At 38.8% G+C, this 25,674-nt stretch overlaps 1 protein-coding gene across 1 annotated transcript; it reads left to right on the top strand.

Annotated features, from left to right (window-relative positions):
- Window positions 1-3,504: 3,504 nt before the first annotated feature.
- Window positions 3,505-25,594, top strand: PTPN11 (protein tyrosine phosphatase, non-receptor type 11; the record flags this gene model as incomplete). Its single annotated transcript, XM_009583311.1, has 15 exons — window positions 3,505-3,627; window positions 4,801-4,995; window positions 6,149-6,341; window positions 7,570-7,686; window positions 8,192-8,305; window positions 13,225-13,321; window positions 13,938-14,017; window positions 14,146-14,304; window positions 17,508-17,639; window positions 18,537-18,691; window positions 19,358-19,425; window positions 20,095-20,246; window positions 23,808-23,920; window positions 24,148-24,249; window positions 25,297-25,594. Coding segments are annotated over 14 exons (1,768 nt in total), but the record flags the coding sequence as incomplete, so codon positions are not given.
- Window positions 25,595-25,674: the final 80 nt, after the last annotated feature.

Raw genomic sequence — 25,674 nt, 5'->3', positions numbered from 1 at the left:
TTAATCTCTCCTCCTCTTGAAAAGGTGATTAGAAAAGCCCAATCACAGCATGGAAAAATGTATTGATTTTTTCTTTTCTCTCTTCAATTTGGTAAGAGAGAAATATGCTGGCAATGTATGACTTATAAACCACAAATCCTGCTCATCTTTTCTGGACTATGCTAACAAAAAAAAAAAAAAAGAGAATTGTAGCAAGGCTGTATTTCCTACCATGTATTAGTTTTCATCAAAAGATTTCTTGCTTAGCTGATATCCCCTTAGTTTTTTAAGCGACACCCCCACTATTTCACTGGTTACTTTTCTGCCAACATTTTCATCTTACTGTAAACCCACAAATCCTGCTCATCTTTTCTGGACTATGCTAACAAAAAAAAAAAAAAAGAGAATTGTAGCAAGGCTGTATTTCCTACCATGTATTAGTTTTCATCAAAAGATTTCTTGCTTAGCTGATATCCCCTTAGTTTTTTAAGCGACACCCCCACTATTTCACTGGTTACTTTTCTGCCAACATTTTCATCTTACTGTAAACTAATAAGGGACTTGGATCGGTATGATGCTGAACGCTTGAACCCCCCAAATCAGAATTGCTGCAAGCATAATTGCTGCAAGCAGAATTGCTTCCATGCATAGTGAGGACAGCTAGTTTAATTAGAGCGTGGGTTTACGTGTGCGTGTGTTACTTTCTTGACTGTATTTGTTGGCTGTGATGTCCTTTGCTTGGGATAGCCTCTGCACCTGCTCATAATAGAGGTTGAAGAAGGAAGGTAGAAAAAAAAAGTCTAAAATGCATTCCATCCCTATAAAAGGAAGTGTAAGAGAAAGTCCTCTATAGGGCTTGTGTTACTGGTATCTGTGTCCGCAGGCCCCTTTGCGCTCTCCTCCAGTTTTGGAAGGGATGTAGCCACCAAGGTTCAAAAGCACACATGTGATGGCAGTACTTCAAATGAAGCGATCTTGATCACCGGTCCGGAACCATTTAACAGAGATCACTAACACCCCCATTTTTCTATTTGGGGTGGCTGACAAATGCATCTTCCTACTCAAAGCCAAAAATACAAAGATGAGAGAGCAGGAGCGCAGGTTACCATTAGAATAAAAGTTACATAAAGTGCAATAAACTCGCATCGGTCTCCCAGATGCAGCTTTTCTTTTGCTACACTTACTTACTTTTTGCCATCTTCAGTAGGAGTGTATGTATATGTGGGGCGAGATTTTTGTTTTTAAACAATCTGTCGTATTTTTAGCCTCTCTCTTAAGCACAAGTTTTCTAGTCCCTGCTATTTGTTAAATTATTATTTTTCTGTTATTTTACATCTTTTTAACAACTCGTGTACATTTACTTCCACATGCATTAGGGTTTAGGGTAAGATACAGAAGTTGTTATATTAATTAAAGTTTACGGATTGTCACCATGTAATAAATCTGTAGGGCTTATTCAATAATATCTCCTTTGTATGTTTATACATTTTTGGATATAAACTCAAAAACTTGCAAAGATGTCTCTTGAAGCTGGTGCATATTTAAAAAGCTTATAAACTGTTCAAAATGTTGCTGCACTTTTTGTTTGTTTGTTTTTTGTTTTCTCCTAATAGAAGTAAAATTTTGGAAGTGGAAGTGTGGTAAATATATTACCAGCTTCTGCAGCCCAACCTGTCATTTTCTGAAATACATTATTTAATGTTCAGTTCATCCCAGGTGCAGTTTCTTTTGTGAGACTGCATCAAAACAGAAGTTTTCTTGACCTTTGAGTAGTCATTAGATAAACGTAGCATTGTTTATTAATTCATTCCCATTTGCTGTAATAACTTGGAAGTATTTTTTAATGTATTTGTTCATGACCCGTGCTGCATAGGTTTGATTTTTTTTTTTTTTTTTTTTTGCTGTTCTTCAGTTAAAGATATGGTGCTATTCGCTAAATTTTCCTGGTGCAAGCAGAATATCCTTAACTAGAAAAAAAAGCAAGATTAACAAGAAGAATCATTTACTTCTGAAATGGAATTGGTACATAAGTAATCCTAGTTCCCATTTGAATGACTTGCCCAGATCTAGAATCTCTAAAACTCTCTAGAATGTTTCCATGAGAATCCGTGCCTGAAGAGAATAGGCTGGATAAGGCCTTGGTAGGAATATTGTCAATTTTTCAGTATGGAAGGAATTGCTGAAACAATTGAAGTAATAACCCGAAATTTAGACATGCACTCGCATATTTTGCCATTTTAGCAATTTAGCATGAAATGCTGACTGTATGAGGAACGATCAGAAACTCTATGCAATTTTTTTTAACTATAGCACTCATATCTGTAATGAGATTGGTTGCAGAGTCTTTTGCCGTAATGTTTTGCTTTACTTTGGAGAAACTAAGAACCTCGTGTACAAGGAGGAGTAGCCTGTGTTCTTTCTGCAGATATGGATGTGCATTTTCACTTGTGCCCTGCGTAGTGTCTGATTTATGGCAACTCTGAAAAATAAAGGCGATCTTTTAATTGCCAAATACAAGTCTGACAAAGCCACTAAAACAGTTCTCAAACATCTCTGTCCCTGTGTGGTGGGTTTTGGTTTTTTTTTTTATTTGTCTTCTAAAACTGTGCCTCATTAAAAACTCCTTTCATCCAGAACACACATATGTAGTTTAGTACTGCAAGAGTGCAATAAAAATCCTCAATTATAGATAAGAGAAGACGCAGATGTGTTAACGGAATGGCTAAGAATAAGTCTCTCAAAAATTAATGCCATAGGTGGGGACACTGAGCTTCTTAGATATAGACCATATACAGCTCTCCTTTGGCAGGGCACTATATTAGTCATTCAGAAGGCTGTTTGTGGGTGGTGAATATCAATATGAGATTCCTCGGTGTTTGTATTTAAGTGGGATATATTCGGACCAGAGAAATTGCCATGGTAGTTAGAAGACAGAGCGGCGCTCCTGTGTCTGGCAGCGGTCAGCACCACATTCTCTTGAAGAAGGTGGAAGAAGACTGGGCAACTGAATAGGTTGTCCGCAAGTGAAGATCCTTCCTGACCCCTATCAGCTGGTGGTCAGCCTGTGCCCTAAAGCATGAGGTTTTGTTAAATTTTTAACCTTTAAAGTGTTGTCAAGTGTCACTTTGGATGTTTTGTTTTATTTTTAATAATTTTTCCTGATTGTTTTTCAGTTTCTTTTTATGTCCTGTCTTCCAGGAGTAAGGAAAATGCATGACTTGTGGTCTCGGTTTATATTGTAGACCTTTCATTGATATTGTTTTAATCCAAGCAGTCTGAATATGTATAGCTATGTCTCTTTCACTTACAAAGCAACTCTTACCAATATGTAAAATTGCAATGTAATATGAAATGAACAATCTATACTTTCTGCTAAGATATTCTTACTAATTTAGGAACAAAATTCAGTACTTCCCAGTTTTGAAGCTGTTGGATTGTTCTGTTTAGTCTTGTCATGTAAGTTAACTCTGAAAACCAGAAGATCTTCTATTTATTTATTAACACTTTATTTTTAACCTTTTATAGATGGTTTCATCCAAATATTACTGGGGTGGAGGCAGAAAACCTACTGTTAACAAGAGGAGTTGATGGCAGTTTTTTGGCACGGCCCAGCAAAAGTAACCCAGGAGACTTTACACTCTCCGTTAGGTAAGTTTAAATGTTTTTTTGTCTTTCTCCCCAAATTGGTAAGAGTCTGCATTTGATACTGTTCTATGGGGAAAAAGTTGTAAATGAACTACTTATAAGAGATGAAAGAATGCATGGATCACTTTTTAGTCTATTGTTCGCTTTTTCCCTCTTTGTTTTTTTTTTACTCCCATTTTCCGTGAAGAGGTTCTCAAATACTTTTACCCAACTTGGGGAAACTATAGGTTGGAGGGTGGTGAATTCTGATTCTGTAGAGAGATGGAAAAAGCTAGGGGAAACAGAAGTAGATTCATAATAGCGTTACCTTTAGCTCTTTAAAAATCTATTTGATAACCATCTGAAAGTAGCAGAGATCATACGAATTACTGATCAAGCACATGCAAGACAATGTTATCCAGATTCTCTTCTTACAGGAAAAGTCAGCAAGTTTTTAAGGGCAATTTCAGTGCGGTGCTATTTCAGCTTCCAGAATAGGCCTTTTGAAACACTTGTCCCCTGACAGTGTGTACATGGTGGTAGAGATGGGGAAAGGACAGCAAGAGGAAGTAGATAAAGGAAAAGGGAAAAGTGGGACTGGTGATAAGAATAATGCTGCTTGGATACCTTTGAGATAATGGGCCTTGTTGAACAGAAGGGGACTCTTTCAGAGAGCTGTTCTTTATTAATACTAGAGACTGTGGGAGCAAATGACTTATATCAGGCAAAGGCAACTGTTTACTGAAGGAGAGATCTTAGCAGGTAGTGTGAAATTCTAGGGAAAGGAGCACACAAGCTCTGATGAGTGTCTCGAGAATGCTGAATTCTTCTTCCCTCACCCTTCCACCCCTTGTGCTTGTGTGTGCAATTCTTGGAGGTCTGAGGGATTTCTATTGGCGATCGTGAGGCCACAGAGCTTATGCTGGCTTCAAGGATTCCTTTGTTATGGAATTAAGTTTTTTTCCTATTCTTCCTGACTGCTGGACAGCCACTTCCCCTTCTTGCAAGCCACTGAAATGTGGCTGAAGCACACTTCAGAGGTGCACTAGCTTAGCTTTTCTGCAATGTTTCAGTTGGAAAGTGATGCAAATGTAAGTATGGATTTCTCTAACTCGGACAACAGAATACTAAATATAAAAGTGATTGATTGGAAATCAGCTGACTTGTGTGGATTTCTTCCTTTGTTTCAAATACTAGACGAACTGGAGCTGTCACCCACATCAAGATCCAGAACACAGGAGACTACTATGACCTCTATGGAGGAGAGAAGTTTGCTACGTTGGCTGAGTTAGTCCAGTATTATATGGAACATCATGGACAGCTCAAGGAAAAGAATGGAGATGTTATAGAGTTGAAATATCCACTGAACTGTGCTGATCCTACATCTGAAAGGTCAGAGAAATAGTGGTGAAAACCTCAGTGTCCATGCACTTCTTAATAAATGCATGTTTTATCCCTATTAACACTACAGAGAGCTTCCATTTGAGGAAAGGGTGGCCACTCTTGTACTAAAAGTGGTCCCACTAATTTCAGTGAGGTTACTTGCAAAGTAGACTAATAAACATAATTAAGGGTAAAATAATCCAAGGCCAGAACCTATTTTCTTCAGCATTCTTCCTGGCATGATACAATACTAAAAAACAGGGCATAGTTCCCTTTATTGGTACTGGGGAAATGTTTTATTATAGAAGTTCTCTTAGAGCTTCCTGAAGCTGTTGTTACTGCAAGGAATTCCCAGGTATATTTCTGGGCATAACTATACAATTTTTCAGCAGTGGGCCTGTGTGTAAGAAAGTGGATGACATGCAAATCCTCAAATTGCTCAAACTCATGTTTTTAGGAGCATGGCTAATAAGGAGAACCTGAGACTTTAGACTTGACATATACTGAGGAAGTATGTGTATGTCAGAAATAAACCTCTATATCAGTTTATTCTCAGAAGTGAAAAAACAAGGAAAAATATTAAAACAAGTTCTCTCACTCCTCAGAATGGCTTATATTTAAGCCACAGTAGTGAGGAGGATTACTGCCTTTTTGGCCATGTTTCTTGAAGAAATGAGATCGATGTGATTATCCTGTCCAGTTCCTAATGTGATGGAAGGCTAAGGTGTCACAGATGCTAAGTTTCCACAGGTTTATCAGGAAAGTGCATCCTCATGAAGGAAATAAAAGAAGAATAAATGCCTTGACTGAGGAAAAGGTTGCAGTGTAAGCTCGTGTTTATTGGACACCAGGAAATCCGTTTGGACTGTTGTAAAGGATCCAAATCAAAGCTTCATTTGAGGCTTGTGTGAAATGCAAATTTCAGTGCTTATGGAAGTGCTTGCTTTGAAGTGTTTCTGTAATCACTCATGTATATGTACATGTACACTTCCAAGGCTTATTTTGTTTTTTATTTTTATAAACTGAGGCTTTCTGTAGTCCTGGACATTGTTGTTCAGTGTACGTAAGCGTTTTACTTTATAATAAATATTTAGAACAAGCGGATTCAGCCATGGCTGGAATGACAAGTAGGGTACCTGTCTATATCTTACTTTATTTAAAGGTGGTTTCATGGGCATCTCTCTGGAAGAGAAGCTGAAAAACTATTAACAGAAAAAGGAAAACATGGAAGCTTTCTTGTGCGTGAGAGTCAAAGCCACCCTGGGGACTTTGTTCTTTCTGTCCGGACAGGAGATGATAAAGGAGAGAGTAATGATGGGAAATCTAAAGTGACACATGTCATGATTCATTGCCAGGTATGATGAAGCACGAGGTTCTTTAACAGGGCTACTTCCATGGGCAGTGGGTTTATTCTGACAGGAGGGCCATCTTCCACTTCACTACAGAGAGCTGTGGTGCTGTGTGTGCTGTATATCACCTGTTGGATCAAATTGACTAATTTGATAGCATCAAAATTCTATTAGTGTTTTGGGGTTTTTTTTGACTGCTTGCCTGACTGAATCATGTCATACTGTACTATGCTGTCAAGAACCTTGTAATAGATTTGCTTTTGATTGCATCAGAAGTCTGTCTGAAATCCTCTGCTGATGAAGCCTTTCATGTTCATGAATCTTCTTAAGTGAGTTGCAGTCTCCTGGATAAATTATATAAAAATATGAGTAATTGGACAAATAGATATTTATCCGAGTATATCTGTTTCTCCTGTCAGTTCACAAAGTTGCACCTGATAGATGATCAACATTCTGTGAAAATTTTGAGTATTGAATCCAAGGAACAGTTTTAAATCTAAAGCTAGAATTTAATATAGGGTAGTTCTTCACTGAGGTATTATTAAATGATAGTCTTTTGATATTTTCATATATGCCCATGGGTTGCTATTTAAAAAAAAAATCACAGATTTTGTCACTTTCTTTTTCTTCTGTTATTCTAAAAGACAGTGCAACATCTTAGTTGTTTAAAAATAACTAAACTGCAATAACAGAAATAGTTTGGAGGTGGAAATGGCCTACCGAGATTGTACGAGCTAAACTACCAGAATTTTTTTTTTTTGAGAAAACCTCTTTGACTTGCGGTTAATTACTTGTAACAATTATGACATTGAGGAAAATAACTTAGCATTGCTTCCTTAAAATAGGGATGGTGGCAGTCGATACCAGCCTTTCAGGACCCAATGGTACTCTTTTAGGAATTTGAATTGATTTCAAGGCTGTCTCCTAGATTCTGATCAAGTAGCTCAGGTAGCCTGCTTGAGCTGACTGAACCTCAGTTCAGAAGGAATCCACGCTCCTGAAAAGGCAGATAAAATGATTTTCAGTTAGATGACAAAAAGGATAATGTCCTCCATAGTATGTGTGTGTTTCTTTTTATTAAGGTTCTACCATCCCTTAGCAGAAGGATATTACTAGATTCTTCTACATACGGTTTTAAAGAGAATTTCTTGTATGTTACATAGCCTAAAGATGGTATTAGAGTAGACTTCATCATATGAAGCGCATTTATTTTGATGAGCATCTGTCTTTCAAGGATCTAAAATACGATGTTGGTGGAGGGGAGAAATTTGACTCTCTGACAGATCTAGTGGAACATTACAAGAAGAACCCTATGGTAGAAACTTTGGGCACAGTATTGCAACTCAAGCAGGTGAGTGAATGGAGAAGACACCACTAAGCTTTGTTACCTTCAGCATATATTGTGGAAATGCAGGCTTTTCCACGTGTTCTGTGAGACATAATAACATTTTCCTAGTGCAAAAATGAAGAATTAAATTTCATGGAACTGGATGATAAGTCAGTCATTTAAACGGGAACAATTTTCTATATGCCTGTGAAGGATAGGCTCCTGTGTCTCTGATGCGTGCAGAACTTTTCTTGGTTTCATCATGGTCCATAGGAATTGCAGGACTAGTCCAGAAATGAAACAACTTAATGTATTGAAGAACAACCATGAAACTTTATCTAAAAGTAATTGTTCCCTGCCCCCTTCCTCTCTACCCTTACTGCCCTTCATTGTATGAATTGTAAAGTTTTGAAGTCCAAATAGATGCCTGCCTATATAAAATATACTTAGTGTAGGGGATTTGTGTGTTAACTGTCTTCTCACAGTTGTCATTTGTTACACCTTTATTCAATATTTGTATCTTTCTTAGCCTCTGAATACTACCCGTATTAATGCTGCAGAGATTGAAAGCAGAGTGCGAGAGCTAAGCAAGCTAGCAGAGACTACAGATAAAGTCAAGCAGGGCTTCTGGGAAGAATTTGAGGTACTTCATTACATTCCAAGTGTTATGGTATTAAATCTCTACACTACTAAAAAGTTAGGTTTGTTACTGCCTTCCTGACATTTTCTCATCTCCCACTCTGTTGCTTCAGATCACTGTTCTTGCTCCCATCTCTTGTGTCAGGTACAGCGTGGGTTAAAATTTTACCAGTTCCACTCTTGTGTCTGCTAGTAAGATGATTGAAATATTTGCCTTTTTTCCTGATTCTGAGAGCTAATTATGTGCTTCAATGCTATTCATTCAGTACCTAGCACAACCCCTCGTGAATATCCTCCCCATCATGAGGGAGCCTTATGTACAACTGTATCTGGCCCACCAGGACAATTAATCAGGTTCATTCCTGTGTTTGTTTTCTTCATGTGGACAGGAAGAGGTCTGTAGGCTGGATTAATGTTTCTGGAGGCAAAGGACTAATTCCTAGCTTACGTTACTCCTGGTGACCCGAGTACTCGTACAGTAGCGGTATGTGATGCAGTTGGAATATGTCAGACGTATTGTGCATATGAAGGGGATTGCACCGTGCTTTCTGTTGCATGTCTCAGTGCAGAGGATGTTCCGGTTTGCACTCTGCTGTGTTTGGGAGGTTGGGTACCATTGCTTTAAGGTAACTTCAGTGTGATTTCTCAGTCAATATATGCTCTTGCCCTTGAGTTTGTGGCTTTTTGATAGCTGTTTTTGAGGATCTTAAAACTATTGTGAAGCAGTAGCGGTAGCAAGCTCTGAGATGAAGCAACCTTGATTATACATATTCCTTGGACTCCTGGAGACTTATTTTTGTTTTGTTTGGGTGTTTCATTTCTGCGTGCAGCCAAAATTCCATTTCCCTCCCAGAAAGTAGCATTGCCTTTCCTTCTGTCTTACCTGTGTGCCTCTTGTGTGTGTTACATAGCTGTGCTGGCCCAGCTCTCCCCTTCTTTGAAGCCCTAATGATTTCAGGGAGCTTCTTACGTTTGAAAGAAAATACAGCTGAAGCTGTTAGTTTTTCAAGTAGAGCAAATTAAGTATGAGCATTAAACCACCCATTCCAAATTACTTGAGTTTAGCCTGGGTCCTAACCCATCTCTGACAACTGGAGTCACTTAACAGCTGCATGCACATGATGGTCATAGCCGAAAGCTTTAGAAGTGTCTTAAATATAATGAACTGGCTTATACCACACACACATAAGAAAACCACAGTGGAGTATGGAACTCCACCAGCAGATGGCAACAGGAAACTGGAAAGTCCTGATCTTTGACAGCTGGTTTTGGCTGTGTAATGCTATTTTGAGAAACTTCTTGAATAGTGCTGGATTTGCAAAGCAAACATTCTTGAAGAAACGCTTTTTTGATCAGACGTATTCATTAACTGAATGTACTGTCCAATCTGCTCTGAGATTATTATCAGGAGGAGAAAAATAAATCCATGAAAAGCAAAAGACTCTTACCAAAGAGGTAACGCATTTCACTACGAATGTGGATGGAATATAAGAAGGTGAGGTCATGGCAGTGGGGAAACTATAAAATGAGGATTAAGCTTTCTCCTCTCTCTTCCCCTGTGCCCAGTGTGGGGGGCCAGTCCTTGACCGAGGACTGCTCAATGGTCAGAATCCCACCTGGAGGGGGAAGCAAGCCAGCAGAGGCTACTCTGGCCATTGCTGAGGACTTGGGACTTTGTTTTACCCAACAGTAGAGTGGTGGATCCTCTGGGGAGCAGTTTTCACCTATTGCTTGTAAACCTTACCTGGAGGTAAACTGGCCTCAACCTTTGAATTACTTCTCTTGCAGAGTTCAACCGTGAACTCTTGATATGGGGCCTGAAGGGTCGGGAAGATTAGCCACACCTGCTGCAAAAAAACTTGCATATGGCTAAAACTTGCATATGGGAATTAAGTGCTTTTTGCGAAGACTGATTAGTAGTGTGCTTTATCATATCGTGACACAGTCATGTAAATTGTGCCTGTGATCACTGTGTGGTTTAGCCTGGACATACATTTGCAAGTTAGCCAAGCAAATGCTGTCTGTTGGCTTCCCTGGAGATTCTAAGCATATCTTACTCTTATTCAGAGAGCATAAAAAGGAAAAAGTGTGTCCTGTTGGCTTGCCCTTCTTGTAATTGGTGCTGGCTTACTAGAAGCTATGTGAATTAATGTTTGGGGTTTTTTTTCTTCTGGAGGGAAACACTCATGCAGTGCGTTTAGGAATGGATTGTTGATTTTTTCAAAATATGACTGAACTATTACTTGACACTTACAACTTATTTTCTGACCTCTGGTCTTTGTTGAATAAATTTGTCTTGTAATGGATTTATTGGCTGGTCCTTAGAATGAAAGTCTTTTCCTGTCTTTTGGCTTTCCTGAAGAAGGGTGTTTGCTAGCAAGCCGGAAGTGTTACAGAAAAAGTAAATGCAAGAAATGAAAGATTTTACCTGTGAGACATTCCACTTCTCTTTCCCCTTCACTGCTGTTAGTGAGGTCAGCACTAAACCTTATTTTTTTCCCACTGTGTTTTTTGCAATGAATCATCTATTAGCAGTTTTAGTGTCATGCTTTTTCATTCACCTCAGGTAAGCTATAGCTGTCAGCCTTGGTGGCAGGAGGCGGGCGGCAAACTCCAGGTTGTCCATGGATCTCTGCCAGTGCTGTTTATGATTTGGCAGTCCAGATGGTAGTTATAAATTACTTGTCTTCAGGCATATTTAAGAACATACCTCTTGTCCCGTGAACCACTAGACAGAAATGTTGACAGTCCTTGTAATGTTTTTGTGTCTGAAAAATGGCTGTTTGGTGAGCTTAATGCTTGGATGTTATGGTGAAATTGAGGACTATGTTTCAGATTTATTGTTGCATCATGTACATCTCTTAATGGGCTTGTTAGAAGTCGTTGCTGCTCATGGATCTCTCCTCAGGGATGCTCAAAAGCAATAATAATTAACTCTATGAAGTGAAGGTGTGTTTGAAGCTATGGTTTCCACACTCCTAATTGTTTCCATTTTTTAACCTGCTAGCAAAGTTTAGCTTTTGGTTCTTTTGCTTGGCATTTCACTTGGCTCACAAGTGTTAATATTATATAAAAGTGCCATGTGATAATGGCACTTGAAAGGCTCTTGCATTGTGGCAAGAGGTGAGCTTAGTGCAAAGTGCTGTTTCACCCATCGCTAATAGTAGGAAGCAATGCTTTATGGGGATATGTTTTCTGTCTTTTGCTTCACAAGCATGAAACCTCGCAGCTCTCCTATATTGTTTTTTGGTTTTTGGTTTCCCTGTCTTTAGGATGAGCCTAATTGTCCAAGGTCACTAAAGTGAGGTAGTAACAATAATAGAGATTGAAACAGAAATGAGCAAATGTGCCTGACATGCCCAAGCTTTAAGGTAAAAGCAATCTCTGCAAGAGTATTAAGAGTGGTAATAGCAAGGGGAGCAGCTTCCAAAGCCTGAGTTCCTTTTAGTCAGGCCAGTACTGCTTTTGGGATTAAAACTTGGAACAAAGACATTGAGATTCTGGTCCCTCCGGCTTCATTGCAAGTAGGGGGATTTGCTACTAAGCAACGTGGCTTAGTAGTAGAAGTATGGAATTGCTGTTGTCCCTGTCATATTAATTGTGAATCAGGCTCTGAGAAATTAGCTCCTTGCCAACAGGAGAAATCCCCATGCAGATTTATTGTTTCTGCACAAGGATGATTTATGGATAACCCGTGGATATGTTTGTGGTTATCTGCTGCACCCCCCTCCTCCCCCAACAGGGTAACATGAGAAAGTCTGGGCAAAATTTTGTACTGGTTTAGTGAAATGGCCTTGTGTTGGTAGAAGAGAATAATTAGAGCGCTTAAAATGGTACGTGGCTGTGGTGGTGGGGTGTGCATTGGCATTTTACGTGTCTCATCCATACCTTTGAAAATACTGTAGCATTCCCATGTGGACTTTTGTTCTGGGGGAATAGACAAGAATATCTTCCTAATGTTCTGCTTCTGACTGCTGAAGGACTTTTCACTGTGCTTGATATTTGAATACAGTTGCTTGTGTTGATGTGCTTTGTTGGGTTTTCTGTATGCTCCTTCCTCTTTGGCTGTCTAGAGTTGGTCTGGCTGCAGCTTGCAAGGATCCGCTCTTGTGGCATTGCTGTAACACAGCATTTGTAATCTCAGGGACTTGTTTTGGGGCTTTCCAGCAGTGTTACTACAGACTTGCTGTAGCTGAAGGAGCAAAAGGTGGCTGGTAAGGCCTAGAGGAATCCTATAGCTCAGGTAGAGAAGCACTGGATCACAAAGTGCCTTACTCCTTTGCAGGCTGGCAATGTTTTGAATGCATTAGTTACTAATCTCTATCGGTACTAAAGCTAATGCCAGTTCAGCAGAAATTTTTTAACTCCTTACCTTCCTGATTCAGTAAAAAGGAGAAATGCGATGGTATTCCTAATTTTTATGCTTGGTGAGAAAGACCTAGTGATAAATATGGTTGTTTGGACCTGCTCTGTAGAATGCTGTTGTTATTTGGTTTATTTTGCGTGCCTTTAAGATGGCCAGACTTCCACAGCCAAAATTTTGTTGCGGTCCTTTGTGTAACCAGTTAAGTTTTCCTTGCACAGCGTTTTACAGCTAAAAGCTTTAAGGGACCAACTTGCGTCTGCTTGGTCAGAACAATATCATGAGGACTTGCTGGTTATAATTTGTGGTTTAAAGAAGCTTTGAATTCATAGGTGTTCATAATTATCAGGTGGAAAATAGCTTGCCTTGTCACTCATGCTCCTCTCTTTCTTACATACCTTGGAAGCAATGCTGTACTAAGTCTGAAGGGAGAAATCCAGTACCCCTCTCTCTTTCTCTGACTATCTGGCATTATAATCAAGTAGTATCATTTTTGTGAGAAAGGATTGCTATAATGGAAGCTTTTATTAAAACCAGTTATTTGTGCTGTTTTCATTTAGACTTTACAGCAGCAAGAATGCAAACTTCTCTATAGTCGTAAAGAAGGTCAACGTCAAGAAAACAAAAACAAAAATAGATACAAAAACATTTTACCCTGTAAGTATTGATTTTTTCCATTATAATATAAGTCTGCTACTTTTCTATGCTTTATTTTCTTAGCTTGTAAATACAGAGTTAATTAATCACCACTGTGCTTTTTCTTCTCTAGTGATAATTTCCCCTCTTATGTTGTCAGTATTAGCCCATGCAATTTCCAATTTGTGTTCAAACATTTGCACTTTGTAGATACCAATATTTCGATTCCCAAGTATTGTTTTTATCTTCAGCTTTCATTTAAAAGCGTCACATCCCCAAACTGTTATTCAGCAAACTGGAATGCTTAAATTTAAGAGGATTAATTTGTGGTACAAAACTGCACGGTGCAAATCCAGCAGCTATTTGCCTTGACTTAGTGCTTGACTGTCCATGTACTCACAAGTTACTAGGGGTCACGAACACTTACTTTGATCTAGTTTGTTATGAATTGGCCACTTGTTGTAAGAAATGGCAAAAGAGGAAAAGTTGATTATTCTAGCCACTAATTTACTGAGTTTGATAACTTAATAGCTTCTGTTAGCAGTAAGAAATGTACCTGTCTGTGGGATATTTAAAAATAGCTGTGTGTTCACAACTGTAAGATGTAAGTGCTTAACATACATATATATTCTTCCAGTTGATCATACCAGAGTTGTTCTACATGATGGTGATCCAAATGAACCTGTTTCAGACTATATCAATGCTAATATTATTATGGTAAGTATACTCCTACCTACAGGAATCTTGTTGGCACAGCCTATGTCTACTCTTTAACACACTCACCTAAATCCAAGTTAGTCTTGTAACCATTTGTCGCTATTTGTTAAATTGTTTTTTTTCTCTAGCCTGAGTTTGAAACCAAGTGCAACAACTCAAAGCCAAAAAAAAGCTACATTGCTACTCAAGGTTGCCTACAGAATACAGTGAATGATTTTTGGAGGATGGTGTTCCAGGAGAATTCTCGAGTTATTGTTATGACAACAAAAGAAGTTGAAAGAGGAAAGGTAAAAACAGACTCTTAAACTGGCCTTAGGAAAGGTCATGACGTTTGAATGCAAGTAAGGACTAAACTGACTTGGTTATATTGATTTTATATACTGAAATCTGGTGTGCTACCACCATCTTTGGAGACTTGGAAGGTGTCGACTGTCCTTTTTTATTGGTGCCTGTGGGAATTGAGGGTACACTCCTATCATATCATCAGGCCTCCCTTTTTTAAGGGTTGACTGATTAAATTTTAGCTACTGAATGTGAATCTATGTATTTTAAAATTATTTAGGGAATGAGGTACTGGAATGTGATATTTAGCTAAACAGGCATTCTGTGTACTTGAAGGGGTAAACTCCCTGTCCCTGTAACAAAAGTATTGCCATTTATTTTAGCTTACCGAGCTTGTATAGACTTTACTAGAAAAGCAGAATTGTGGGACTTTATTACTATAAGAATGAATTTAGATGATATTGGTTCTTACCTAAAAAGTACAATATAATGTGAAAGTTATTGCCCCACATTCACCTCATTCAAGTCACATTTACTAGACTCTACTAGAATGCTGTTCTCTTTACTTTCTATGCTTGAATTTGATAACATTCTTATTACATACTGAACTAGTGATTACAACTGAAACTGCGCCTGGTTTCGGAATCCCTCAGCCAGAAGTGATTTAGCACTTTTATTCCTAAAGTCAGGTCCTTTGCCTTTGTCTGCCCTCTTCTGCATGAAGACAGCTGCCTGTTTAGCCTCAGGAATGTGCGAGCCCCTTGCAAACTACTCTGGCAGTATTTAATGCTCTGAAAGAGGAAATCTTCCTGCAATGGTGTATCCCAAGAACCTCCATTTTACCTGTTAAGTGCAGAGATCTTGTCTTGTTCACTGTCTTCTGGCAAATCTGAGGCTATTATTTTGTTTCTGGGTTCTAATGACATATGGCAGGAAAGAATAGGAAATAGTTGAATGCTGATATTCTGGCAACGGTCACATACTGCTTCCTGTGTATAGTATAGTTTTATGTTTGGAATGTGTTGCTTCTGATCTTTTTTCTGTTTGGTAAACAGTTTCTGTTCTCTTTTTTGTTTTGTTTAAGTTTCTCTGCTTTTTCCACGTACCATCGTCCACCTTTTTCAATAATCCAATGATCTGTTTCTGAATGGAAAGCTGTTATCTTGTTAGATGAGCGTCACTTTTGAAAAAAATTGAATTGAAAGTATAGCTAATGTTTTTCTATGGGTGACTGATAATTGCGGGGATTCCTTGCCACTGCCACAAAAAAAGGAGGCTTTGTGTATATGTACTGAAGACAAATAGCAGTAGATTTTATGGGCTTCTCTTCCTAATCTAGGTATCAAAGCTGCCATTAGTGGTCTTTGTAGAAACCGTTAGTCTTGTGGATTTTTTTAGGCTTTGTAAACTTCTGCCCATTCATCACCCTTATGAAGGGGCATGATTTGTGTTTCCTTCCTGAGAATGACATGAAGGAGGGAGAAGCTACCCCTTTCCAGTGACCTCCTAGATCTTTCTCTTGGAAGAAGAGAAATAAATTGGGGTTGTTTTGGAAGATTTGACTTGAATACACTTAATAAACTTTTTTTTTTTGTGTGTGTGTGGATAACCTACAGAATGGCCTGTGCTCCTCTGTAGCTTCTCCATGATTCTTTCTGAATTTTGTTAAGCCTCTTTTCTGTGCTCTGGCTGTATAAAACATTTTAATGCCTGATTACTTAATCAGTGCTGCATGCATTGATTTTTTTTTTTCTTTAGTCTTTTTTTTTTTCTTCTTCATGCCTGTTTCACTAATTCAAGAATTGCAAATAACAGTCCTGATATAAAATAAAAGCTTTTTTATCTCAGGCCAAGATGCTTTCAGATCTGCAGGAAGGAGAGAAACCTCTAAATCAGAGATGACTTCAAGAGTATGTTCCCTAAGGAAGTGAGGAACTATGAAACATCTCAGATCTGCACAGTGTTCTGAATATGCTTTAGAATGCACTGTAGAAGCACCAAATACTTACAAATTAAAATAGTGGTGTTTTGGAGGCAGTCCATTGAGCTGATAATACATGCATCCCCTCTATCAGACTAAAGCTTGTTTTAACATTGTGTGTTGCTGTTCAGACTTGCTATACCAACTGCTCTTGTGTTCAGAGTTCTGTCTTGAAACTGCAAGTTATGTTGGCATATGCCAAGATCAACATCTTCTCTTTAGCTTGTACCTTTTTGGAGATGGCAGGGAAAGAAGGACAAAAGTGATAGAAAAGCATCTTGTTGCTTAAGTAGGCTGGAAAGCGTGTGTTCAATTATCTCTTAATGTATCTTGTGTTGGCAGAAGGAACTTTCTTATTGCCATGTTTTCTCATAAATATGCAGTAATAACTGCAAATAGGAAATGTTTCTCCCTAGTACTTCGTGTTTGGTCTGCATTTGCTATTGCTGGAAGCTGCATCTATATACCCACTGTAATTTCTCATTCGATACCGTGTGGACTCATATTACATTCACAGTCTAACAGGAATTGCTCTTTCCTGAGCTTTTACAGGAACCAAATGAAAGTAGTACTAGGTGAACGCATTATTTAGTGGATGGAATATATCCCTGGCCAAAGATAATCTTGAGAGAGAAGCAGTACACCAAAAGCTCTACATTTCAAAACCTACAGACACAGGAGGCTTTGGTCCCCTGCCACAGGGAGCAATTCTTGAATGCTTTGCTGATTGAATTAGAGAGCTATGTTAGCCCTTTCTGCTATAAGTGATGAAAAAGCAAGCATCCAAGTTTTATGTCTGCTAAAACAGCTTATACCTTTGACTTGTATTTATTTTGCAGGCTGTTGGGTTTTGATTGTAGAATAGCCTGTAAGGCTACAGCATTCCACTGGAAATTCTCAGTATTTTGAAACCCGTAGTTGGGTGGAGCTACAAGTAACAGTATTTTAATTGAAACTATCGAGGCAAAGCCGGTACTAAAATGATCATGAAAACTGCTAAAAGGAGAGATTGCTTGTACCTGTTTGTCTGAAATCATCTGGTGTTTCTTATGGGGAAGGGAAACTTCCCCCTAAAATGTACTTTACCTTGTCAGCTAACTGTCCAGTTGGTGCTGGTAATTGTCCTCTATGTATTCAGAAATGAAAGCTTCAGAAATGTGTTTGTTAACCAGTTTATGAACCAGCCTTCTTACGGATGACTCCTCTTTTTTTTTTTCAATCTTGCAGAGTAAGTGCGTCAAGTACTGGCCTGATGAATATTCCCTAAAGGAGTATGGTGTTATGCGTGTTAGGAATGTTAAGGAGAGTGCAGCACACGATTACACACTAAGAGAACTTAAGCTTTCTAAAGTTGGGCAAGTAAGTATGTTAGTAACTCTGTCCTTTTAATTTAGGTTGCAGATCGCAAAAAAAACTTGCAGAAATAGGCGGTTTCTTTGGAATCAATAAAAGCACTAAGAGATTAATAAATTGAGCCCTGTCTCTTTCTTTGAAGCTCCAGGTTTAGTTCCATATATCTTTCTCTTTGTCCTTGGGATAATTGAAGTTTCTTATATCTAAGCACTTTTTGGCAGAAGACGCACAGCTGCAGAGCTTTGAGGAAAGTTGAAAAGAGGGACAATGCTTTTAAATAATCACACTTAAGTCTAGCTAGGCATTTGCTCCGTTTCATGGAAATGGTTGCACTAGAAGAAAATGATTGTGTGTGGGTCCAGTATGTAGAAAGAATGCTTAAGGGAAGGAATACGAAAGATGAAGAAGGAAACACTGAACTAGTGTGGAAATAGCACTTCCTTGTTAACGGACAATTTGGATCAGGGTGCAAAAAGAATTGTGTAAGAAGGAAATAAGCAGGATGTATTAGATTGGTATGTCCGTGGGATGGAACCAAGTGGGAAGAAATGCATAAGGTAAGTGCCACTAGGTATGAATGATGAGTACGACAGATGAAGGTCCCTCGCTGTGGATACCCTCAGACAGAACTTTGCCATGGCTTCTAAAGGTGAAGATGGAAATGTTGTTGGAAACAAATGCATGAGAAAGAGGGAGCTGAGGAAGCAGGTGATGTGATTGACTTGTCAGGCCAGGAAGAACTCTGCCTTATTCCCTCCTTTAAGAGAGTTGTGGTGCTGTGGATACTGAGCAGCAGGTTGGATATGCCACCTTCTGATCTGACTCAACTTTGCCACATAAATGCTTTTAGCTGGATTTTGATCTGAAGGATTTTGTTTTCATGTGTTGACATCTTCCTTCCAGGGGAACACAGAGAGAACAGTCTGGCAATATCACTTCAGAACTTGGCCTGATCATGGAGTCCCAAGTGACCCTGGTGGTGTACTAGACTTTCTAGAGGAGGTGCACCATAAGCAGGAGAGCATTTCTGATGCGGGACCGGTTGTGGTCCACTGCAGGTATGGTGGTGCATTACGCCTCTCCTACTACTTTCTACACCTTTGGAGTTCTGTTGGATCCCTTTTTTTTTTTTTTTTCCGGGGTAGGGGGGCAGAGCTGAAAACTTTAAAAGATGACAACTTCCTCCTAAGAGCTACTCGGACTTTCATCTGTCAAGGTGTTTGTGCTTTACGTTTTGCGAAATGATATATTCTAGATAGGTGTCAAATGATTACCTTCTAAGCAGGCTGTCTTTCAGAGTGTGCATGTCTGTATGAATAAGAATTTCTGATGTTGTGTGAGAAGGTGCTGCCAGTCTTGGCTAGATGCATTTCAGGTTGCAGGATCCATCCCATCTCCTGTAAGTGCCCTCTCCTCAGTCTCTGCTTATAAATGAGATACTTCTTATAAGGTAAGGAAATGTTAGGTCTGACCTTGTAGTTTTTTTCTGATTCAAGGGTGTTAATAAATGCTGAGGTACAGAAGTGCTGTTGTGAGTTCTGTCCCTTCCATAATAAGTTGATTAGGTCTCTAGTTACTTTTGGCTGTGTGGCTTTCTTTGACTCTGGCTATAATTTGGAGGTCTAATGTCTCTTAATATTAGACTCTTACTTGTATTAGTGTTTTGGTGTCTGTTCAGAAAGAGCAAAACAATTTAACTTTTTTTCACTCTTCTCTTTTTACAGTGCTGGGATTGGGCGAACAGGAACTTTCATTGTGATTGATATTCTTATTGACATAATTAGAGAAAAAGGTAGGTTCCGCCCACTTTTATTTTCCTGTGGGGCATTGACAGATACATCACAGTAAAATAACAGGAGTGTTGATAGAATAGAGGATCCTACTGATGCTACAAAGTAGGCATGTGTGTTTTGCATAGAAGGCAAAACTCCTCACTCCTCTTGACTTAGCTAGAATCAAAGTGCTGAAACCCTGCTCCGGTTCAGCCTAATGAAAACTTCAGCTGAGGATTAGCCAGGAGTTTGATTGTGTTTTTCTTCTTATTATTTTTATTATTTGTTTTTCTATTTTTATTTTAAAATCTTACATGAGCGTGTGGCTGTCAATGTACTTATGCAAGCTGAATTTGAGTAACTTGTTTTTGGAGAACAGTGTTGTATTTATGTATAAACTGCCATAAACACTAACTCAGCATGTGTGTTGAGCTAGGTTGCATTTAAAGTCGTCTTGGAACAGTGTGAAGTGATGCAGTTTTCTCCCCCAGGACAACTTTCCACATTATGCTACAGTTACAGATCTGCGTATTAGTAATCAAGGACGAATCCTCTGTGTTAAATGTTAGCAATCCTGCGTCTTGCAAGATCATTCAACTGTGCTGTGTTCTGCTGGAGGATGAGTCCAATCTCTCCTCCGAAGACAAAGCTTATTTCACTTTTCTTAACATTACGATGATTCTTCCTAGGTGTTGACTGTGATATTGATGTTCCAAAGACCATTCAGATGGTGAGATCACAACGGTCAGGAATGGTTCAGACAGAAGCACAGTACAGATTTATTTACATGGCAGTACAGCACTACATTGAAACGCTACAGCGCAGAATTGAAGAGGAGCAGGTATATTTGTCCTAGAGTATAAAATATTACATAGGAACATGTTATGTTGGAACAGGGAGCGGAGTTGCTCATTTGCTGCCTATTACTTTTGGAGGCCTGACTGCTGACTGTATAACCAATGCATCATGGAAAGGCTGGGTCTGTAACCTGTTAACCCTGTTCAGAGAAGTTAGCCTATATTTCAATTCATTATGCTTAAGAATTACTTAAACTATTAGGTGGAATTAGAAAAATGTAAAATAAAAATGGTGCGTTTGGCCACTTGCAGAGGAAGAAGATCGTCAGTCTGAGAGGCTTCTCCATATGGCTGCAGCTAGTGCTGCTTTACCTTCCATGAAAATGCTTGCATTTATGGGATCCTGTCCCCCGGTTCCTGCACCCCAAATCTCAAATTCCCTTAATATTGTCTAGTTTTCTGTGCAAGAAGAATAAAAGATAAGGCTCTGGTAACTAATACAGAACCTTATGCTCTATTGAGCTTTAAAGATACTTCCAACCTGTTAACTCTGTTTCTAAAGTATGATAATCAAATTCAACTGCTAGTAGCTCTAATATGTACAGTGTCCCTCAAAAAGCAGTTAGAGGAGTGATTTGGTGTGATAAGGTGAGAAAAATTTTGGAAAATGTGGTGACAACCACAAGACCTTCACCTCACTCTTCCTGTTTAAGTACTTCAGTACCACAGTCTTTTGCAAAATGAGGTAACTTCTGTAATAAAGAACTACGTTCTACTTGCTGTTGCTTTCATTCTCTGGTCATTTGGGATTTTTATCTTTTTGTTTCAGAATTTCAGTATCTTTCCTTCTGCAGCTGGCTTCCTGCTCAGGAGGAGATAAACCCACACAACTGATCAGGCAGATGTGCAGAGCTGCGTGGTTAGCGCAGTGCCAGGTGTGAGGTGTAATCCCTCTTTAGAGATGGAGTGTGCCAGCTCAGGCTTGGCACTCTTGTGTGGCTTCTGGCTGCTTTGGAGTGTGGCAGAGCTTATTTTGTATTTGCCCATATGATGGAGATGAACTGTTCAGCAGAGAGGATAGAGACTTTATTCCTTTCCCCAGGACAGCTGTTGTGTGCTCTGAGGGTGATTAGACACAAAGTGAAGAACAAGAAATCCCTCAGGTGTACTTTTTTTCCTGGCTTTGTTGTCTCACTTTGCCGTAGAGCTGCCTTATATCTGTGTGTGTGTAATTACGCAAGCTTTGTATCCTCAGCTTTTTGAATATGGTCTCTTTCTGCTGCTGCCGTTTATAAAGTAGATCTGTAACTCTCTCTTGATGTTGTAATGGGTTTTGAATAGTATTTTGATACTGAGTGGAGCAGTGTATTTCCTATAGTGATGAGGCTCAGTTGTGTTTCATCCTCTTTTCTGTTACTAGCTCAGAAGGCACACGTAGAAAAGTTTAAGAAACTGGAAATAGAACATTGCTTTACTTCAGGAGGTCTTGACCTCTAAGCAGGGCTAGTGGCAGCTATAGGAATAAAACAATATAGGACTTCTCAGACAAAAGCAAAGCTTTGTGGTGACTATAGGAACTAATGTCCTGGAAAAAAAAACTGGTGAATTGGGAATGCTCAAAAGCATCTTTTGATAGAGTAGGAAAAAAATTGGCTGAGTAGTAGAATACTATGCAGAATGCTTGAATTTCACCCCAAAAAGATAGTTTAGGAATGCAACGCCTTGTTTTGAGAAACTTTAACTTCTGGAACCTTCTTCTCTACGCTTGCTTTAACTGCAGTTGCAAACAGTGGAGTTGGAAAAAACCTGGTGAAGTCAGTTAGGGCACCTTTACAGGAAACAATATGAGGTCTTATTCGCTGTCTGCTTTTCAATCTGGATGAACGCAAGCCAGCTCTGATAAGAAATTAGGTGGTCACATTAACTAGTCTGTTGTTGTGCAGGACTTACAACCAGCTGGGCTGAAGAAGTGGATGTGTGAATAGCTGCATCCGTTCACATAGATATGCCTGATTTTTTCTTATATTCAAGAAAAATTTCCCTCCTCTTGCATTGCAATGCTGAGAGCCTCAAGGTTTCATAGAGTTAAGTGTCGTGTTAAATATTGCCTGTCTTCTTACAAGTGTAGAAGAAAAGCAGAGTGAATTTGTTTTAGGGTTTGTTTGTTTGTTGTTGGTTTTTTCCCTGTGGAAATGTGTATATTCTCTTACATCTAGGAAACAAGTAGTTCTTACCACATTTCTATTATTCTGAATTAGAAAGGATAATTACAGTGAATTAAGCGGAAGGTAGAGAAGCCAGATATCTACTTTTTCTTGGCTTGTTTTATCTGTTTCAGTCAGCTTAAGTAATAGAAGAACTGACTGATTCTTTTTAAATTGCTTTTACTCTACAGTACATCTGTAACTTGAACTGCCATGTATCACGCAGTTTGGGCGGGGAGGAGGTGGAAATCAAGCTCTAGTTTGGGCTTCAGAATATTATTGGCAGGTGAGGGGTTTGTAGCCGTAATACTGTAGAATGCAGCACAGTTCAAATCTCTGTGTTTTGTTTAAATGTTATTTTTCAGCATTAACCTTCCAGGTAATTAATCTGGACTAGTAGTCTCTTTGAAAGTGATTTGTCAGGAGTAAGTAGGAGGCTGAGAGGGGAGAAGTTCAGTAAAATAACAGAACAAGTTGAGCAAGTTTTGAGAAAGTCTCAGAAGGCTATCTTGGAAAAACTTCAACCTATATTGCTCTACAAAGTGTTCTTAATGGAAACTCAGCAGCCAGAACTCCCCAGAGGCTCTGACAACCTTTGTTGTGAGATTGATTCAGGCCAGTTATTTAGTACTTGTTTGAGCATTTAAAAACAAACAAACAAAAAACCCCCAAAACCCCAAATAAACAAACCAACCCCTCACCTACCCACCCAAAACCCAGTACGCTGTAAAACTTAAAGCGAGGCTTTAATTTATACATAGGTTTCAGTGTATGCATGTGTTGTGAATGTTTGTCTTGAAAAGGAAGAAAGCCGAATCCCCTTTCTTTCGAAGAGTAGCTTTGCTTGCTGGAGCCTTCAGTATCTTTAGATGAATGCCAGCACAATTGGCTGCAGCTTGTAACATATGCTGCAGAATACAAATAACAGCTTGGGTTCTTTTTATATCAAACCTAATGGGCTAAGATGTTATTTTATTAGAGATCTTGCAAACAATGTTAGTCATTTGGCCACATCTCCGAGCTGGAAATAAGGTCAGTGGGAAGCCCACTGGCTGGTACTGTCTATTAAAGAATGAAGTGTGGTTTCTTCTGCCAAGTGAGATGAAGATTGCGTACGAGTGCTGGTTCATAAGGTTGGTACATTCTGCTGGAGATGGTGTCGGAAAGAGGAATATTGAAAAGTGAGGCTTTTCGGGTCTTGTAACAAATCGCTAAAGCCAACCTTTAGGTCCTATCCATGTTGTGTGTGTTACTTACAGAATTGAGCTCTCTTCTGTCATGGACAAACCTTTCTTCTAAAAACATACATGGTTAGTTAGACATGTAATTTCTGCACTACTTCAATGACTGTTTTCTGTTAGTAATTCAAAACCTGGCTTTTTGTTGTGTTTTGCTTCACAGAAGAGTAAGAGAAAAGGTCACGAATATACAAACATTAAATATTCTTTATCGGACCAGACAAGTGGGGATCAGAGCCCTCTTCCACCCTGTACCCCAACCCCAACGTGTCCAGAGTAAGTTATTCTTCTGTTACTGGTGTGTAAGTTTTGAACTGTACTAATTAATCTTCAGGGACCTCGAATGAGAATGAGTTAACACAGAATCTGCCCTACACTGTTGCCCTGTGCTTTGCTCTTAAACTAAATTGAGCAAAATAGATTGTCACTGACTTATATTGTGTGTACAAATGTGGCTTTCTTGAACTAGATTCTTCGGACTGTAAGTATTTGTTTCATTTCAGAATGAGAGAAGATAGTGCTAGAGTATATGAAAATGTGGGGCTGATGCAACAGCAGAAAAGTTTCAGATGAGAAGATGTACAGAGACTTCCATGCAAAGGCAGGTATGTATGCTCAGGAGTGAGTGTGCATATCCAGCCTGGAGTTGTGGGGTTTGCAGAAAATGTACATGAAACCAAACTATGAGAAGAACTATAGGAAGGACTTTCTAAGGCCCGAAATGCGTGTAATATATCCCCTTTAACATGTTTAAATTCCAGAGCTAATTTTGATTGAGTTGCGTCTATGTCTACCCTTTCAAAACAACGTGGAATATTAGCTTGGTAGTTTGGCCTTTGTTCTCATGCCCTGACTCACCAGTGACATTAAGTTGGCAGTCTTTATTATTCAGGAGACTGAAATTCTGCATGCTAGCAAAAGATGAGTAGCAACTGCAGTCTGAACTTTCCACGTCTTTTAAAAGTGATCTTTGTTCCTCATTGATGGTAAGGATTTGTGTGCATCTAAAGAAATTCAAAGAACAATTAATCTCGTGCTCAGCCTCATAAAAGATGCGATGAGCAAAGTTACTGCTGTGCCTGTGTGGTGTGAGTAGTTCGTGTAGTATTGTTGTCATACTAGTAAAAATTAAATCCTTGCTTTTGCTGGGAGAGAAATCTGTAGATTCTCTTTGTTATGTTTTAAATATCTGTTATAATTTGGTTCTTGCAATCAGACAACTGAATATATGTATATTATTAGCTAATACGTTTATCTGATACTTCGGTTAATGGGCTGTGAATACAGCAAAGGAATACCTTTGAATTTAGGGTGTCTTTAGTCATTAACTTCTTTTGCATTCTAATCTAAAGCCTTGTGTCATCTTTCCCTCTGTGTTTTCAAAGACCTCAGAAATTCTATTTTCCCTCTTCCATTTGGTAACTGTAAGTGCATTTCATCCATTTAGTCCAGGAACCTTCTCCAAGTTTATACGAAATCTCGTCTTCTACCGCCAAAGTACTACGCAGTTTATAAGCAAGGTTTGAGACTTTTGGTTGAGTTTAAGGCTTTCTTGAGTCAAAATTAAGCACTTCTGTGTAATGTCAGAATAAGAAATAACTGCTGTTTTTTTTCCTAAGTAATTTTTACTTTCTTCTCCCTTCCTTTCCCAGAAATGAATATGGTTTTTAAAAAGGTCAAGAAAGAGGTGGAAGAAGCTTCACATGAACGGTGAACTCTGAGGGCTTGGTACCTTTTTATTTACGGTTTTAATCCTTCAACAGTAGGCAAAACTTAAGACCATCTAAAGATTGTTTATATCTCTTCTCTCCAATACCTGATTTACAATTGCTCGTTTTCCAAATAAAAGGAAATCCTTTCTACAATGTAGACAACTACTTTGTAGAGTCAGTTTTGAATCCCGCAAACTGTTGGACTGTCATCCATTTGTTTTTTTAAATAGTATTTTTGTTTCACAGTATGGCTATTAGTTGGGTTTTTTCCTTATTTGAGCAGTTGTGGGATTCTTTTTTTTTTTTTTTCTTTTTGAG

This window comes from Fulmarus glacialis, unplaced genomic scaffold, assembly GCF_000690835.1.
Source record: "Fulmarus glacialis isolate BGI_N327 unplaced genomic scaffold, ASM69083v1 scaffold21808, whole genome shotgun sequence".
Lineage (NCBI taxonomy): Eukaryota > Metazoa > Chordata > Aves > Procellariiformes > Procellariidae > Fulmarus > Fulmarus glacialis.
This window is presented reverse-complemented; position numbering and strand designations above follow the sequence as displayed.